At 41.7% G+C, this 18339-nt stretch overlaps 1 protein-coding gene across 4 annotated transcripts in view; it reads left to right on the top strand.

The window, feature by feature from the left end:
• The first annotated feature begins 401 nt into the window (after window positions 1–401).
• The window catches only part of Slc9a7 (solute carrier family 9 (sodium/hydrogen exchanger), member 7), a 193185-nt gene continuing 175247 nt past the window's right edge, over window positions 402–18339 (top strand). For 2 of the 4 annotated variants that reach the window (XM_006527616.4, XM_030251315.1), the window contains exon 1: window positions 407–1077. In XM_006527616.4, coding sequence (XP_006527679.1) covers window positions 753–1077 — 325 coding nt within the window. In that variant the 5' untranslated portion in view covers window positions 407–752. Of the gene's footprint in view, window positions 1078–18339 lie in introns of all 4 variants that reach the window. The other 2 variants (XM_006527617.4, NM_177353.4) reach the window with 2 other exon arrangements.

Genomic DNA, 18339 nt, shown 5'->3' with positions numbered 1-18339 from the left:
CTCTCACGAATTGCCCTTACAACCCTGAAGCTGACTTGAACACAGTTTATTTGAATAATGCCTAAAAGACTCTGGGGAGTTCTGAAACTCTGGATACAGCCCGAAAGGTGAGAAAAATTGAAGTAGGTGGTGTGTATGTGTGTGTGTGTGTGTGCGCGCGCGTCCGTGTGTATAGACAGTGACATGACTTTGTAACTCCTGGGTACCCCCACTTTACTGGGCTCAGAGAGGCCACAGACCCCTGTGACTTCAAACTCTGAGCGTGGCGCTAAGGACAGGTCTGGAGACCTAGCAATGAATTGATCCAAGTTGATGTCCCTTGCCAGGAGCGAATGACCTCTGCCATCTCTTTTAGGTGACGTGGTAGCTACAACTCAGGAACTGGCTTGCCGACCCCAGACAGTCTGACCAGGTACGCTTGGACACGGCCAGCAGCTCGGTGGCGCAGTGGAAGGGCTAGCCGCCCTCCTGGCAGAGGGAGGATAGAGCTCGCCCCGCCCGGACAGCCAGCCTGGTGGCCTTGCTGCTCCTCTAGGCGGGGGATGAACAGGTGCGCGGGCGGGGGGTGGCGCTTGGGGATCCTGCGCACTGCGCGTGCCCCTCCCCCGCAGCTTGGCGCAGCCCTGGCCAGGCGCGAGCAGCGGGAGGAGGAGCTGCGGCTGTGGCCACCGGGGTAAGTCCGCGGCACCGCTGGAAGCTGCCGACGGCGCGAGCTGGTCCCCGCGTGGAAGAGGCACGGGCGACCCGGAGTCATGGAGCCTAGTGACGCGGCGCGCCCGGGTCCCGGGAGAGCTTTTCGGGGGCTGTCGCCGCGGCTGCTGCTGCTGCCACTGTTGCCTGTGCTGCTGGGTCGGGGGCTGCGGGCTGGGGCCGCGGCCTCCTCTGGGGCGGCGGCTGAGGACAGCAGCGCCATGGAGGAGCTTGCCACCGAGAAGGAGGCGGAGGAGAGCCACCGGCAGGACAGCGTGAGCCTGCTCACCTTCATCCTGCTGCTCACCCTCACCATCCTCACCATCTGGCTTTTCAAGCACCGCCGGGTGCGTTTCCTTCATGAGACCGGGCTGGCCATGATTTATGGTGAGTCCCCTGCTACTGCCACGGCCCAGGTCCCTAGGGCAGCTGGCCGTACTCCTCCCGGTGCCGCGCAGTGCTCCTGCTTCACTTCCAAATGAGTTTCTTCATTTGCGTTTCCCGCTGAGACGCTGTGGGTTTCCAAGGTCAACTGTCTGCATTTTTCTGGCTTTCTGCAACGGTTAAAAAGCATTTTGTGTGTGTGTGTGTGTGTGTGTGTGTGGGGGGGGGGGTGTTCCCGTTTCGACGTTTCTTTACTAGGAACTAAGATGAAAGATACAGAGGTGGCTCCTTGATCCCTTTGCTTCATTTTATCTCGGTTGTGCTGCTCTCCATCAGCATTGATTCCCCACTCCCCGCCCCAGTTTAGATCTGCAAAAGGTATTGGGGGATTTCCCAGGGAGCTGTGCCACCCCAGGGGACAGGCCACAGAGCGTGAGAAAGAGGGCTGAATGTAAATCTTGACTTGGGTTGCTCATGGTGGTCATCGCAGGTTGGTGCCCACTTCTGATGTTTGTGTTCTTTCATTTCTTGTTAATAAAGTGCAATGAGGAATACAGAGAAAGATGAGCGTGGTTTAGGACCCAGACTGATGACACCACAATGTCAGGCCTAACTAGAGACAGGTACCCTTATGTCTCATTGGGAAGTTATGCCTTTTGCAAGTCAAGGGTAGCTCTTATAACCCTAAAATATAACATACATTTCTGAGTTCGTGGAGAGAAAAGTGATGGTTTTAATCTTGGAGTCAGTCCTCTTTTGTTAAGGATGGGCTGATCCCACTATCCTTTCTGGATTTAGTGATTTAGTAGTATACAGCATATTACATGGGCAAGGCTAGGACATGGATAATAACAGCCACAATCTGAGTCATCCTGTTTTCTCTCTGTGTGCCTCCTGTCACCTCCACCCCCAATGGACTCCAAACTAGAGCCAAGCATTCTTTTTAATTTAATTCAGAGATGTTAACTCCCTCAAAGCAGCATCCTATAGTGGAGAGAGAAGGAGGGAGCCAGGGAGGAAGGGAGGGAGGGAGAGAGAGGGAGAGAGGGAGAGAGAGACTGACTGAGACTCTGATGGACTGTTTCACAAGCTAGAGCATGTTACTTCATCACAGTATATACTCCACTCAATTTCTATTCAGGGATCTCTGACAGAGAATGGAAAGCAGGTAGCTTAATCTTTAATGTGGAAATTACTCTTGGTCCTGGGCCTTACAGGTCTTATGGTTCCTGTTTAGTTATTAATAACCAGGGCTTATGGCTACCAAACCCTTTCAGAAAAATTGTATGAGGGACTAGTGCTGTCAGGAATCTTCCAGTATGGAAGTAGTGGCCTAAATAGATCTTGAAACCAGAAAACCATAAACCTAGTTGGTTATCGGAAAGCACAGGTCTCAGGACAGACTTTGGCCTCCATACCTGCTCATGGAGCCTTTGTAGTTTGTGTTATTTGGTCACAAATGAGTGACATGAGGAAAGCAGGTAAACTGAGATGTTTCCTAGCAGATAGTGAGGAACTGAAGTACGTTGCCATTTTAGGTTATTGACTCAGAGCCACGTTGGAAATGAAGACTGCCTTTGTATGTTTATACAAATCTATGAGAATATATTTATTTTACAAAATTCAGAGCCCACTCCTTAAAGAACAATGTGAAATAGGAAGTACATTTGGTGGGCTCATAAATGCATGTTCAAAGATACAAAAAATAAATGGGGATAAAAATATATTCTGAGGATTATCCTATGTTCATAGAAATTCAGTAATAGTTATCTTTGGCCTTTGTTTCGTTCAAGACAGGGTCTCACACAATAGCTTAGGCTGTCCTAAAACTCACTGTGTAGCCGTGGTTGGCCTTGCATTTCAGGGCAGTTCTGCCTCAGCCTGGGATGACAAGCATGAGCTAGCACACACAGCTCCAGTCATCTTTATTTTAATGCTTAAAGCAATAGTGGGATTTTCTTTTGCTGATATATACTTTAAAATTTCACCTCGGTGTTTTAGCCACTGGGACCACATGCCAGTATGCTGTTTCATTTTGTGGATAGTTGTGCTATAAATGATAAATCTCATAATATACCTGTATAATTTTGTCCTTTGTCTTTAGATCTTCTTGCTGCTTTTAAATGTATTGAGAGGTTTATTTTGTCAGTGTGCGATGTGCTGAGATATGTCAAATATTTATATGTTGTATGATGTGGGTTGTTTGTAATTGTGAGAAAACATTTTTCTGCAGGATATTTTATCTTCCGTTTCAATCTTCTCCTCGATCCAACTCTGAATTCTAATGTTACTTGATTAGCTAATCTTTCATTATATACTTAAGATTATTAGTGATAAGGCAGGAGACTCTGACCTGCACATGCATATTGGTGTGCACACCTGAACATACCTGTGCACGCACATGTATCTACTCACAGACAAAGAAATCAGATTTTATTTCTCCGCGGCAATAGAGGAAGTGAGTAGTTCTCCTGTCTCTGAGTAATGCAGGGCAGGAAGGCTCAGGGGAAGCACTGGTTGAGTATCTGTCTGCTGTGTGATAGGGATGCATAGTAATTTCTGGAAACTACAATTTAAATTTAAAATGCTTGTTATGTTTTTGTAAGTGAAGATGTTCAATTGTGAAATCCCCAAACCCTAAAGTCTTTTTAAAGTCTCATTCTTCTCATCTATTTTATTGGCATATATTCGTAGTACACAGTCCTGGATTTCATGAGAACATTTTAACACAAGTGTTTGGTACACATTGACAGTATTCTCTTCATACCCTGCTGTATCCTCCAGGTTTTTTTCCTCCTGCATTCTGCCATTTACCTTTTTTTTTCATTGAGCAACGTTTTTTCAACCTTCCGAATCCTGTGACCCTTTTATATACTTCCTTATGCTGTGGTGATCCCCAACCATAAAATTATTTTTGTTGCTACTTCATAACTGGAATTTTGTTACTATTCTGAATGGTAAATATTATGAATGTAAATATTTTTGGAAAAAGAGGTTTTCAAAGGAGTTGTGGCCACAGGTTGAGAACTCCTGCTTTAGACATTCAAGCTTCCATTTTCATGTCATGAATATATGCATAATTTTATGTTATATCTATGAAGTCTGGGATTTGCAAATGAGAGAAAATATGCAATATCTGTTTTTTGAGTCTGACTTAATTTACTTATTGCGATAATATGCAGCTGCACACATTTTCCTACACAGCACATAATTTCATCATTCTTGGATGAGTAAAATTCCATTATGTATGTATACCACATTCTCTTTATCCATTTGACAGATACGTAGGTTGGTTCCATAGTTTAGCTCTTGGGAATCCTGCTGCAGTAAACATGGATGTGCAAGTATCTTGTCTTGGAATCCTTTGAGTAAATATCCAGGAGTCTTCCACCTTTTTTCTATTGAACTGATATTTAATTTGACAGAAGTATCTTAGTATTAAACAAATAAACTAGTGTAGTTATAAATACCTCTGGAAGTATATGTAACAAACTAGGCCTTGGTTCCTTAGGGGACAGAACCTCAATGGCTGTGACTTGTGAGTCAAGGCAGATGTCACCATGAACTTTTTTGTCCATTTTGATTTTTGAACTGTAAAAGTGGTGTAAAATTATTTACTTACTACCACATCTATGCCTTCTTTCTGTAGGACTTGTGATGCATGTGCGTCTTACATCACTCACTTTAACACCCACATCTCCCTATTTAAATCATAGTATGTCATTCCACTGTCCCCAAGGAATAGTTATTACAGTAGAAATTTACACCAATAGATCCTGTAGTAGTAAGTACTTGCTCAGGTACAAAAGACCTAAAGATAAAAAGAGACACATTGTGAATGGTTAGCATTTGTGGTAAAAGACAAGGACCAAAAGACACTTATGATCATTTTCCCTGATAGGCCAAGGCAGCTACAAGGCAAAGTGTTCTCAGGCCCAACTTTCCAGGGATTTTGAAAGTAGCCCCCAGACCTTGACATGTTAGCTGTAGACATGTGGGTAAGGACTTAGCACAGCAATAGTCTAACTGTGTTGTTAGGCTAGGGAGCTCCTGGTTGTCTCTGTAGGCGATTTAGCACCATTTTGAAGTTACTGGCTCCTACATGTCTGGCTGTATAGTCCAAAATAAACTGTCAGTTAATTGTGGTTCTCTCTCACATTTACAGTAGTTCTACTTCCTCTATAGTGTTTTTGTGTCAACTCATGTGTATCCATAATAATATAATTGTGCCATAGTAGCCTACCACATGCTTTCTTTTTTTATTAGATATTTTCTTTATTTACATTTCAAATGCTATCCCGAAAGTCCCCTATACCCTCCCCCGCCCTGCTCCCCTACCCACCCACTCCCACTTCTTGGCCCTGGCGTTCCCCTGTACTGGGGCATATAAAGTTTGCTAGACCAAGGGGCCTCTCTTCCCAATGATGGCCGACTAGGCCATCTTCTGCTACATATGCAGCTAGAGACACGAGTTCTGGGGGTACTGGTTAGTTCATATTGTTGTTCCACCTATAGGGTTGCAGTTCCCTTTAGCTCCTTGGGTACTTTCTCTAGCTTCTCCATTGGGGGCCCTGTGATCCATCCTATAGATGACTGTACCATATGTTTTCTTAATTCTCCCTTCTCCATGTTTGCCCTGCCAGCTTTCTGAAGATTTACTGGTCAGCCATTTTAAGTTCTATGGCTTTTGGGTTCTGTGCTGCATCTCTGTTGCTGATTAGACCTTGATTGGTAAGTGCAGTCTGAGAGAGGGCGTTACAAAGTATGAAAGGGGAAATATGACTTAAAGTCATGTTAAGTGTCCATTTGGGAATCTGTTTTGGTGAGACTTTCTCAAATTGCTCTCACCAGATACCAGAGAGAAACTAGTTAAGAGAGGGAGCATTGGTTTCCTCTTGTGGTTTCACCCTGTCACAGTGTGGAGCATAGGGCTTCCCATCACGTTGTTCAGGAAACAGAGAGACTATGCTTGCTTCCTTGGCTAGTTCTCCCCACCATCTTTTTTTTTTTTTGTAAAGCTTTATTTATTTGTTATATGTAAGTACACTGTAGCTGTCTTCAGACACTCCAGAAGAGGGAGTCAGATCTTGTTATAGATGGTTGTGAGCCACCATGTGGTTGCTGGGATTTGAAGTCCGGACCTTCGGAAGAGCAGTCGGGTGCTCTTACCCACTGAGCCGTCTCACCAGCCCCCCACCATCTTTTTTATTTCATCCAGATCCCCAGCCATGAAATAGTGTTGCCTACTTTCGGGGAAAGCCTTTCTTCCTTAGATTATCCTCTCTGGAAACACCTTCACAGCCACAGGCACAGGCACATTCACTTCACAGACTACATTTCAGTAGCTAAGGCGCTTCTCAGTCTTCACACCCCACCCCCAGTCTCAGGAGTTCCAGCACTGCTCAAAAGTTCAAGTACAAAATTTTCTCTGAATAATTAAATCAACTTCTACATGTGAGCCCCTGTAAAAACAAAACAAAACAAAGCCAAAAAAACCCAAGTTATGTACTTTCAAGGGAAAAAATGGCACAAAAGTAACTGCCTATTCTAAAAGAGAGGATCAGGAAATAGAAAAGAAGGACCAGAAGGACTGAGACCCTGTGGGGGAGCATTAAGTTCTATAGCTTTAAGTCCAGCATGTGGTGCTGTGACGTGAGCTCTAAGGGTTTTGCGGCCCTTCCTACCCCTATCCTATAGTCTTTTTTTTTTTTTTCTAGATAGGGTTTCTCTGTGTAGCCCTGGCTGTCCTGGAACTCAGTCTGTAGATCAGGCTGGCCTCGAACTCAGAGATCTGCCTGTCTTTGCTTCCCAAGTACTGGGATTAAAGGTGTGTGCCACCACACCCAGCCTATCCTCTAGTTTTGCCGGTTGTAGTCCACATGGGTTTTTCTCTTGAGCTGGCCCTGCTTTCTGCTCGCAGCTGTGCTTGGCTCTCCATTGCATCTTTGATTTCATTTATCCAGTTTCATACACTGCCCTCTCAGGGGCTGCCTGCCATACATTAGCTAGTTTCCCAGAAATTCCTTTGAAGTCTGGGAGGAAATTTCAATGACCCTGAAGCTCATTCTGCTTGCATGTAAAACTAGAATCACTTGGACAACACCAAAGTCCATCACTTTTGAGACTCCAATTTGTCAGGGTATAGTCAATCCTTAAGATATCCCCTGCGCTATTCTTATTGTCCTGTTACAAAATACTTGGCTGCTTTTGAAAGACTTTTATTTATTTATTTTTCTGAATTGCTCTGGCTGTTCTGGAACTGGTTCTGTAGACCAGGCTGGCTTCAATCTCACAGAGATCCAAGTGCCTCCCTTTTGCCTCCAGAGTGCTGGGACTGAAGAGATGCACCACCACTGCCCAGCTTGAAAGACTTATTAAAATATAGTTATTTTTTTGTTAAGATTTTTGTTTTTATATGTATTTGTGTCTGGGTATCACATTTGTGTAAGTGCATGAGGAGGCTAGAAAGAGTGTGTTGGATTCTCTGAAGCTGAAATTTCAGGCTGTTGTGAACTACCTGAAATGGGTGCTGGGAACTGAACTCAGGTCATCTGGAAACTCTGGAAACACTCTTAACTGCAGAGCAATTTCTTTTCTTTTCTTTTTTTTAAAGATTTATTTATTTTTATTTATGTGAGTATACTGTAGTTATCTTCAGACACACACTAGAAGAGTGCATCAGACCCCTTTACAGATGGTTGTGAGCCACCATGTGGTTGCTGGGAATTGAACTCAGGACATCTGGAAGAGCACTCAGTGTTCTTAACCACTGAGCCACCTCTCCAGCCCCAGAGCAATGTTTAAAAATTTTTTAAATTATTTTTAAAGTTGTTTTAATCTTTTCGGACAGCATTCCTTCCTGGGTAATATCTTCTCATGGACTTTTCTTGGAGTACTGGAAGGTTTTTCAGACTTTTCTGTTTTTCACTTTTCTTCCCATTCTCATTGTAAACCTGGCTAAGAGCTTCCAGAAGCTTCCATACTACAGCTTGAATGGTGTTGATGCTTTCTAATGTCTTCTCTTAGATTAATTGGTTTGTTGTTGTAAAAGAAAGTTTCCCACAAAAATATCAGGACAGGTATAAAAATATAGACAAGATATTTGTCAGAATGTAACATGAATGCCTTATAGCCCAATTTCTAATAGAGTCTTTGTTTCCATATGAAACTTTGCTTCATTCTGTATGCACAATGGTCTTCTGACCTCCTATTGTACTTACCCCCAAACTCTGCTTACAGCAGTCTAGGGTTTCTCAGCCCACAGCTTCAAATGTTTTCATATTCCTGTCACAAACCCAATGGCTTCTGAACTGCATTATCAGGTAGTCATGGTAACAGCCTCACTTCTCTAGTACCACATTTGTGTGAGACTTTCTGTGTGTGTGTGTGTGTGTGTGTGTGTGTGAGAGAGAGAGAGAGAGAGAGAGAGAGATAGAGAGAGAGATTCTTATTGCTGTTTTTGAGAGAGAGAGAGAGAGAGAGAGATTCTTATTGCTGTTTTTGAGAGACATAGCTTAGAGGAGGAAGGATTTATTTTGGATCACGGTTTTAGAAATTTTTATCATGGCGGGTAGGACATTGCATGGTAAAGCAGCTTACATTATAGAGGGGGAGGGACAGGGAGAGAGTCACTGCACTTGCGAGAGTTTTCCCTTTTCCTCTTTTATTCCATCTGGATCTCCAGCCTATGAGGTGGTGCTGCCCGCATTTGGTGTAGATCTTGACCTCTTAGTAGTTAGTTTCCCACCCTGGAATTGCACTTATAGACATACTCAGCTGTGTTCTACCAATATCCTAGCTTGTGAATCCATTCAGGCTGAGAATCAAGAACCTGTGACCAAATATTGCACTACCTATCTCTGGGTTAATAAGGTGTTCTCATCAAAAGAACCTCCTGCCTTGGCCCAAGTTTAGAGTAGTCCCACTTTGGTAACAAATGTCTCTGGATTCAAATTGCTGGTCTGCTATTTATAAAGTTGTATGGATTTGGGTAAGTTCTCTGAACCTTAGTTTCCTCTTTTGGGAAATGGATAAAATTGCTCACCTCATAGGGATGATGCATTCTAAAAGATTAAAATGCAGAGCTTGATGCTTAATAACTTGGTAAGTATTAGTTTCCATTCTCACTTAACACTTTTGTGATTTCTTTGGCAAGCTTTGCTTCTTGAAGTTTGTTCAGTAGAGGCCTGACATCGTTTTAAAATCCATGAAGCACAGTTAGTGGTGAGGAGAATTGCATATTGCTTTATATTTTTTGTGTGCTATTTGCTAATACCTAGAAGAAAGTTGCACTGCACCTACCTTCCCTTTCATCTATCTATTTCCCTCCTTGTCCTCTGTCCTCCAGAAATTTGTGTTAATAATATTACATTGTATATTTGTTGAAGGAAAAATGCTCACCAAGAATGGACTAGCTAAATGATGCTGCATTCTAATTAAAGAATATTATACAGCAAGTGAAAAGAGATGTTTGAGACTTTTTTGTTGTTTTAGTTTTTTTTTGTTTTTGTTTTTAGAGACAGGGTTTCTCTGTATAGCCCTGGCTGTCCTGGAACTCACTTTGTAGACCAGGCTGGCCTCGAACTCAGAAACCCGCCTACCTCTGCCTCCTGAGTGCTGGGATCAAAGGCGTGCGCCACCACGCCTGGTTTGTTTGAGATATTCTTATAAGGCACCTGTTCACATAATAGTGTTGTGGAAGAAGATAAGGTACAGAATATTATATGTAACATTGTGTTTGATCTATCAATAATTATATAATATATACACATAAACACTATGTATAATGAGTGAGATTTTTTTTAGGGATACATATATTTGGTTGCGAACCTATACATGTCTCCACCATGAAAACATATATTCTAGCTTAAATGTTAACTTTTTGCCAGGCCTGGTAGTGTAGGCCCTTAGTTTCAGATACTTAGGAGGTTGGCATAAGAGAATTTTCAGTTTAAGGACTGCCTAGACTACAGAATGAGATCAACTCCAGACTGGGAAGCTTATAAAACTCTGTCTCAAAATACAAAAGTTAAAAGAGCTGGGGATATAGCTTAGTGGTACAGGCCCTGCCTACCATGGGCAAAGACCTTGGTCAAACCATAGTACCACAAAAAGTTAGCCTTTTAGAAATGAGTTATCATTAGGAAATTGCTATTTGTAGCTCTTAATGATAACTGATTTGGATGAACATTTTCAGTAAATTTCAGTCATAGGTGAAAGCCAGTTGTGTACCCATCTGCAGAGCATTCCCACCTCCAAAGCATAGCTTCAAGCCCATGATCACTTAGACAGTCCTGGTTAAACTCAGAGGATCATAGAGCAAAAAGACGTGAGTGTGGGAGAGGGACTTAGAAGGTGTAGGGTAGGGTCTTCAGGACAGGAGAGAGATAAAAGAGAGTGGGGGGGTGACAGTAATGAGAGTGCAATGTGTGTGTGTGTGTGTGTGTACGTGTGTGTGTGTGTATTCGTATGAAATTGCTGAAGAACAAATTTCATAAGAGATAAAAAATAATAAAGTGAAAAAAATTCTACTCAAAGGAGAAAACAACAAAACCAAATTCATAAGAGTAGTGTTACATGAAGTTAGAGTTGACTGTACTGGTTAATTACTAGTCTGGCATCTCCTCTGCATTGTAGTCGACTGTGAAGTGAACAACACTTTGACAAGATGGAGTATTTATTCCTGCATTTTTCCCTACTTGAGAGCACTTGGAGTTTCATTACATGTGCCAGGAGCTGGGCTGATTGATTGGATAGGCACAAATCTTTAGTGAAGACCAGGAAAATATAACAGGGAGAAACTGAAGTATGTTTCCATACTTCATGAATTAACTGCCTTTTGAGTAACTACATCTAGAGTTTCTTTCTTTTTTAATATTCATTCATTCATTCATTCATTCACTTTACATCCCATTGGCAGCCCCACTCCCTCCTCTCCTCCCAGTCCTATCCTCAAATCTCCCTTACCTCATTATCCCCTCCTCTTTTTCTCAGAGAAGGGGAAACCCCTCAGAGTACCAACCCACTCTGGCTAATCAAGTCACAGCAGGACTAATTGTATCCTTTTCAACTGAGGCCAGACAAGACAGGCCAGTTAGGGGAAGGAGATCCAAAGACAGGTAACAGAATCAGACACAGCCCCCTCTACAATTGTTCAGGAACCCACAGGAAGACCAAGCTTCACATCTGCTACAAATGTGTAGGGCTTCTAGGTCCATTCCTTGCATGCTCTTTGGTTGGTGGGTCAGTCTCTGTGAGCTCCCATAGGCCCAGGGTAGTTGCCTCTGTAGGTCCTCTTGTGGTGTTCTTGACTCCTCTGGCTTCTTCAATCCTTTCCCCAACTCTTCCACAAGACTTTCTGAGATGTTCAATGTTTGGCTGTGGGTCTCTGCATCTGTTTTGGTCAGCTGCTGAGTGGAGTCTCTCAGAGGACAGTTATGTTAGGCTCCTGTATACAAGCATAACAGAGTACCATTAATAGTGTCAGGGGTTGGCTCTCTCCCATGAGATGGGTCTCAAGTTGGGCCAGTCATTGGTTGGCCATTCCCTCAGTCTCTGCTCCATCTTTATTCATGCACATTTTGTAGGCAGAACAGATTTTGGGTTGAAGGTTTTATGAGTGGGTTGGTGTTCCCCTCTTTCCACTGGAAGTCCTCACCTGGCTACAGGATATGGCCACTTTAGGCTCCATACCTTCAGCTGCTAGAGGTCTCAGCTAGGAGGATTACCTCTATAAACCCCCAGGACCCTTCTCTGTCCCCAATCCCAGAGATGCCTCCCCACCGATTTCCATTCTCTCTCCCAGCCCTCTCCTGCCCCTCCCCATGCCTGATTCCTATCCCCATTCCCCTCCCCACCTTCTCTTCCATCCAGTTCCCTCCCTCCCTCTCCACCTCCAATGTCTATTTTATAGCTCCTTCTGAGTGAGATTCAATCATACTCCCTTGGGTCCTCCCTGTTACTTAAGCTTCTTTGGGTCTGTGGTGGAGTTTATTTCTTAATGGAGTAAAGACAATATAAGTGAATTAAGGTCTCGTGCCCATCAAAATGTAAAATCTATAGCTTTTAATAAAATCACCGATATAATAATATAGTAAATTATTGTGTGCTTGATTTCTTTCATTCTTTTCTTAAATCCTTAGTGCTAGTGAAGTCATGGCTGTTAGAAGAGAATCCACAAATACTAATTTCTTTTAGAAGGATATCATCTCAACATGAGATTCTAGCTCTAGATTGGTGCTTCTCACCCTTCCTAATGCTGTGACCCTTTAATACAGTACCTCATGTTGTGCTGACCAGAACCATTTTGTTGCTATTTCACAACTGTAATTTTGCTAGTGTCATGAATGTAAATAATTTTGGAGATAGAAGTTTGCAAAGGTGTCTCGACCCACAGGTTGAGAACTGCTGTTCTAGCTGATGCTATATGGATAGTTTTTTACTTTAAGTATATTCTTTATTTAGTAAAGAATTATATCATTTCAAAATTTAACCTGAGTTTAATCTAGGATTAGACTTTTCTTTTTAAGTTTACAGGAAATAAAGGAGCTAGAGAAGTTATAACATGGAATGAGAAATGAAAAAATAATCAGACAAATTGAGAACGCAAGCCATCCTCACATTCTCATCTCTTTAAGAAGTCAGTGGTGAGGGGGAAATGGACAGGGTTGGGGTTCTGCGTTAGGGAGACCAAAGCAAGCTAGATACCCGTGTCACAGGAAACTTGACAAAGCAAGCTAGATACCCGTGTCACAGGAAACTTGACAAAGCAAGCTAGATACCCGTGTCACAGGAAACTTGATAGCTCTTGGTCCGTTATAAGTGTTTGTTTTGGGGCAGTTAGTGTTACATGAATATGGACTTGCATAAATGATTTCATATTAGAAAATTATCATTCTTTTCATAAGACAATTGGAAAAATGTGGAGGAACATACTTATTCTCTCTTAAGAGGTAGGCTAAATTCTTTAGAGGTGAAGTAGCCTGGATCCTAATATATTCAACCTTTGTAAAACTTCAGTCAAAAACCAAACATAGCATATTTATGTATGTATAGATACATAAACAAAAAAAGTAAATATGGCAATATACTGTCAATTGTTAAATGCAGGTTGTGTTGGTTTGAGTATGCCTAGCCAGGGAGTGGCACTATTAAAAGGTGTGACCCTGTTGGAGTAGGTGTGTCACTGTGGGTGTGGGCTTTAAGACTCTCATCCTAGCTGCCTGGAAGCCAGTATTCTGCTAGCAGCTCCTCCTGCGCCATGCCTGCCTGGATGCAGCCATGCCCTAATCTCGATGATAATAGACTGAACCTTTGAATCTGTAAGCCAGCCCCAATTAAGTGTCCTTATAAGAGTTGCCTTGGTCATGGTGTCTGTTCACAGCAGTAAAACCCTAAGACATAGGTGGACGGTAAAATGGTGTGTATTATATTGCTTAAATTTTTCTGTATGTTTTGAAAATTTAAAAAGTAAAATATGTTGAGAAAGGTTTTGGGATATAACTCAGTTGGTAGGATGCTTGCCTAGCTGCATGAATCTTTGGGGTTGATTCTAAGCACTGTATAAACAGATGTGTACATGTCCGTAATCCGAGGAATTCAGGAAGTTGGAGGAGAAGTAGTTCTGGGTCATCCCCAAAAACACGGAGTTCAGATCAGCCTGGGCTATATGAAGCTGTCTCAATAAAATTGAGCTAGAGTAGCCAACCTGTTAACCTGAAAACTAGATTGAGCTGTACACGTGGTGGTTGTAATTCTAGCTGAGGTTTTTGACACTAATTCTGACATTAGTTAACATGCTGGACGTGGTGGCGCATGCCTTTAATCCCAGCACTCAGGAGGCAGAGGCAGGCAGATTTCTGAGTTCGAGGCCAGCCTGGTCTACAAAGTGAGTTCCAGGACAGCCAGGGCTACACAGAGAAATGCTGTCTCGAAAAATAAAAACAAACAAAAAACAAAACAAAACAAAACAAAAACATGAGATGTTGGACCTAACTGACTTGAGAATCAGTTAGTTCTTTTAATTTCACTTTATGTTTTATTCTAAATTCATGTGTCTTTAAAAGAATGTCTGGGCTCTGCCAGGTGTGGTAGAGTATACTTATAGTCTCAGCACTTGGAAGATGGAGGCAGGGGAATCTGTTGAAGGTCTTCCCTAGCTACATAGCAAGTTAGAAACCAGCTTAGACTACACGAGACCCTGTCTCAAAAACAAACAACTAACCAACTGTCTTAGTTAGAGTTTTACTGTTGTGAACAGACATCATGACCAAGGCAAGTCTTATAAAGGACAGCATTTAATTGGGGCTGGCTTACAGGTTCAAGGCAGGAACATGGCAGCATACAGTCAGGCATGGTGCAGGAGCTGAGAGTTTTAAATCTTCATCTGAAGGCTGCTAGTGGAAGACTGACTTCCAGGCAACTAGGATAGGGATCTTAAAGCCGACACCCACAGTGACACACCTACTCCAATAAGGCCACACCCACTCCAAAAGGACCATACCCTCTAATAGTTCCACTCCCTGGGCTGAGCATATACAAACCATCACACCAACCATCCAAAAACCCAACAAAAAATGGGGCTGAAAAGATGACTTAATTAGTAGTGTCTGTCACATAAGTATGAGGACTTGAGTTTGGATCCCCAGAACACACTTAAAAATCGGGCATAGTGGTAATTGTTTGTGACCCTAGTACTGGGGTTGGGGTGTGGCTGACACATGTCCAGAGATCAGTGGCTAACCAGTTTATCCCAGTCAAGCTAGGGTGGTGGAAAGTAGTAGAGAAAGACAGCTGGCATGACTCTCTCTCTCTCTCTCTCTCTCTCTCTCTCTCTCTCTCTCTCTCTCACACACACACACACACACACACACAAAACACAAAAAACACATTTGCACATACAGAAGCATAAAAAGTATGTTAGAGTAAAAACCAATGAAAAATTGCCTGTGCTCTGCTTACAAGAGAATATATGTGTGTGGAGCTTTCTCCTTTAATTAAAGCATTAAAGCATGCTATTTGGCTTTAAGTCAGTATGAGTATTTGTGTTGGGATGATAATGTTCATTGTTAAAATCAACCAACTAACCAATACCACATTTTCATGATCATCTCAAGAGAAGTTTATTTTCATCCAGTAATGGGCCAGAGGAAGGCTCTTCCATCTTGTACCTTTTAATCTCCCCTTCCAGGTGACAAATGTAGAAAGGAAAAGAGGATCACACAGGGGAGATATTTATGCCACACAAGCAAATGTTGCTTATCACTTTGCTTACTTCCATTGGGTAGAAAGTCTAACTGGAAAGGAGCAAGGGAAATGTGCTGTAGTTGGAGGAAGAAGAGCAGGCTGGAAAGCAGCCATTCACTCTCTGTTGCAGAATATGATGAGTATTGTCATACCAAATTCAGAAAAGAGAAGTAGGTAGTAGGAATTGCAAGTATTTTTGGTGTCTGTTGTCAGTTGTTAATAAACTAAATTCTGTATTCTAAGTAATCCAGTTGGAATTGCATATTTGTATTAATTCTGTGAAGCTACTTCTATGGCTCCACTTATTGTTGCTACACAAATGTGGTCCCAGAGCTAGCAGCATGTGGATCACTTGAGTGCTTTTTGGGAATGGTGAACTATGACCCTGCCTTAGAATTTCTAGGGCTGGGGCCTAGAAGTCTTGTTGTAACACATTATCAGGATTTTGTTTGTTTGAATTGAAGTTGCAGAGTTACTGGCTGACAGCAAACAGATTCCTCATCTATTCCCCTCCCAAACATGTATATAGCCTTTCCCATTTGGTAATGGGAGAACTCCAATTTGATGTGTTTTAAAGATTTTATTTTTAAAGTTTTGTTTATGAATATGTGTCTTTGTTAGTATATGCTTTGAGTGTCTGTATCTATAGAGCCGTTAGAGGGTAAAGGGTTAGAGTTACAGGCATTTGTGAGCTACCTAACGTGGATGCAGGGAAATGAATTCTGGTCCTCTGGAAGAAAAAAAAGAAAAAAATTTCAAATTACAAGACTGCTCCCCAGAACGGTTTTTTAAAATCACTTTTTTTTTTCTTGATGGGTCAATGTGACAAATATATTACCAAGTCTAGAATAATCATATCTAATTTCTATTGCACTAATGGTTGGTTTATAGGGATTTATGTAGGTAAATAACAGTAGAAAATGATGTTTCTATCATCTTTTGGAATAGCCATATATTGTGTTAAGTACTCTGCCTACACTGAGCCATTTAAGTGTTTCATCAAATGTATGAGAACCATTAATACTGGTCCCATTTTCCAGTTGAAGAAAATGGAACTTGGTTCAAGATTGTTCGTTTTTTTCACAGTCACATGTTTGAAATTGGGCACTGGGTCTTTTAAATGATGAGGTCAATATGTAGGATGTGTTTGGCCAAGGCATAGTATAACCTGAATCCTACCCCATTACCTGATCCAGAAAGGCTCAGGAAGATTTATACCTGAAATATAAGACAAAGGAAAATGACCCTCTTTAGTAGGGGCTTTACTCCCAAACTCCAGTGCAGAATTGCAAGGGGTGTGGTAGCCTAGAAGGCTTATCTAAGTGGGAGCAAATTGTCTACCTGGTTTTAGCTTAAAGGTCTTGTTCCTGGTGTTACTCCATTGATGTGACAGAGGCTATGAGTGTTTTAGGTGGGAACACCTTTAAGAGATGTTCAGAATGAGTGTACCAGGCCTTCTTGGCTTGGCCTAGTGGTTTTCAATTTTCTTGATTTTAGACCTCACTGTCAATAAAGGTGGGCTGCAGATGTGGTGGGGCCTGTTGTTCTCTCAGGCCTCTTCCTGATAATTGTGGCAGGCTTATCAGAATCTCTTGGGGGAGATTTTACAAGATATACTGAATTGTAAGCCATGGGTAACTGAAGATAACTGTCTTGTTTGCTGCTGTTTCTCCAACTCTTAGAACAGTGCCAGGCATATTGAAGGTGCTCTGTAAACAATCATTGTAGTCTATAGAGAACCATTATACTGTAACAGTATTTAGCATTAAATGTCTTTGCTCTAAGGTCTTGTGCCTCAGATTCATACCAACAGGAAACATTTAAAGACATTAATGTGCAAAAATATCTACATGAATGGGAACAGACTGTTTAGGACAATGAAAGGACAGGCGACATAAATATGTGTGTTTCTAGAAAATGGTGTGTTTGGTTGATAAAGCACATGGTAGTTTTATTTTTGAAAGCTAGGGATGAACACAGTGCCTTGTACATGCTGCTGCTGGAGTATATTCCTAGCCTTTGATTTCTTTTCTGAGACAATCTCACTATGTAGTCTAGAGTAGTTTTGAACTTGTAATCCTCCTTACTCAACCTCCTTAGTGCTGGCATTGTAGGTGTCTGCTTATTTTAAAACTTTTTGGCATTGTAGGTGTCTGCTTATTTTAAAACTTTTATAAAATATGTCTTAAAATTAATTTCACCATTTGAATTTACCATTTAGTAACATTTATAATGTGTACAAAGTCAGGTGGCCATCACCACTATTTTGAAAAAAAAAAAAGTCAACATCCTGAACAAAGTCTCTATATCCCTTAAGTAGTAACTTCATATATTGTCTTACTCTTTAGTCTACATCTAATCTATTATTGTCTCCATGAACTTGTTTATTTTAGATATTTCATTTAACTAGATTCCTGTAATATTTGTGTTTGGTTTATTTTACTTAGCATAAGGTTTTTTTTTTCTTTTTCTTTCTTGTTTTTTTTTTTTTTTCAAGACAGAGTTTCTCTGTGTAGCCCTGGCTGTCCTGGAGCTCACTCTGTAGACCAGGCTGGCCTCGAACTCAGAAATCCGCCTGCCTCTGCCTCCCAAGTGCTGGGATTAAAGGCATGCGCCACCACGCCCGGCTCTTTTTTTTCTTTTTCTGGTGGCAGTAGGGATTAAGCTTTGAGCTTTTTTGTGCATACTACTGAAGTGTTCTATCACTGAACTAGCCCGCTAATCCTGAACATAATGCTTTCAAGAGTCCATGTTGTTAAATGAATGAGCGTCATACCTTTCTGTGGATGAATGATATTCCAATCTATATATACATACCACATTCTATTCATCAGTTGATGGATCTTTAGGCTGTATAATAAATGTTAAACTGCTATGAACATTCACATACAAATATCTGTTTGAGTATCTGTTTTCAGTTCTCTTGGGAATATACCAAAGAATAGAATTGCTGGTTCATATGGTGTTTCTCTGTTTGACATTTTAAGGAAGCACTAAACTGTTTTGATTAGCAGCAACATT

This window comes from Mus musculus, chromosome X, assembly GCF_000001635.26.
Source record: "Mus musculus strain C57BL/6J chromosome X, GRCm38.p6 C57BL/6J".
In the NCBI taxonomy this organism is placed as follows: domain Eukaryota; kingdom Metazoa; phylum Chordata; class Mammalia; order Rodentia; family Muridae; genus Mus; species Mus musculus.
Note: the sequence above shows the minus strand (reverse complement) of the source record. Positions and strands in the feature narration are given on the sequence as shown.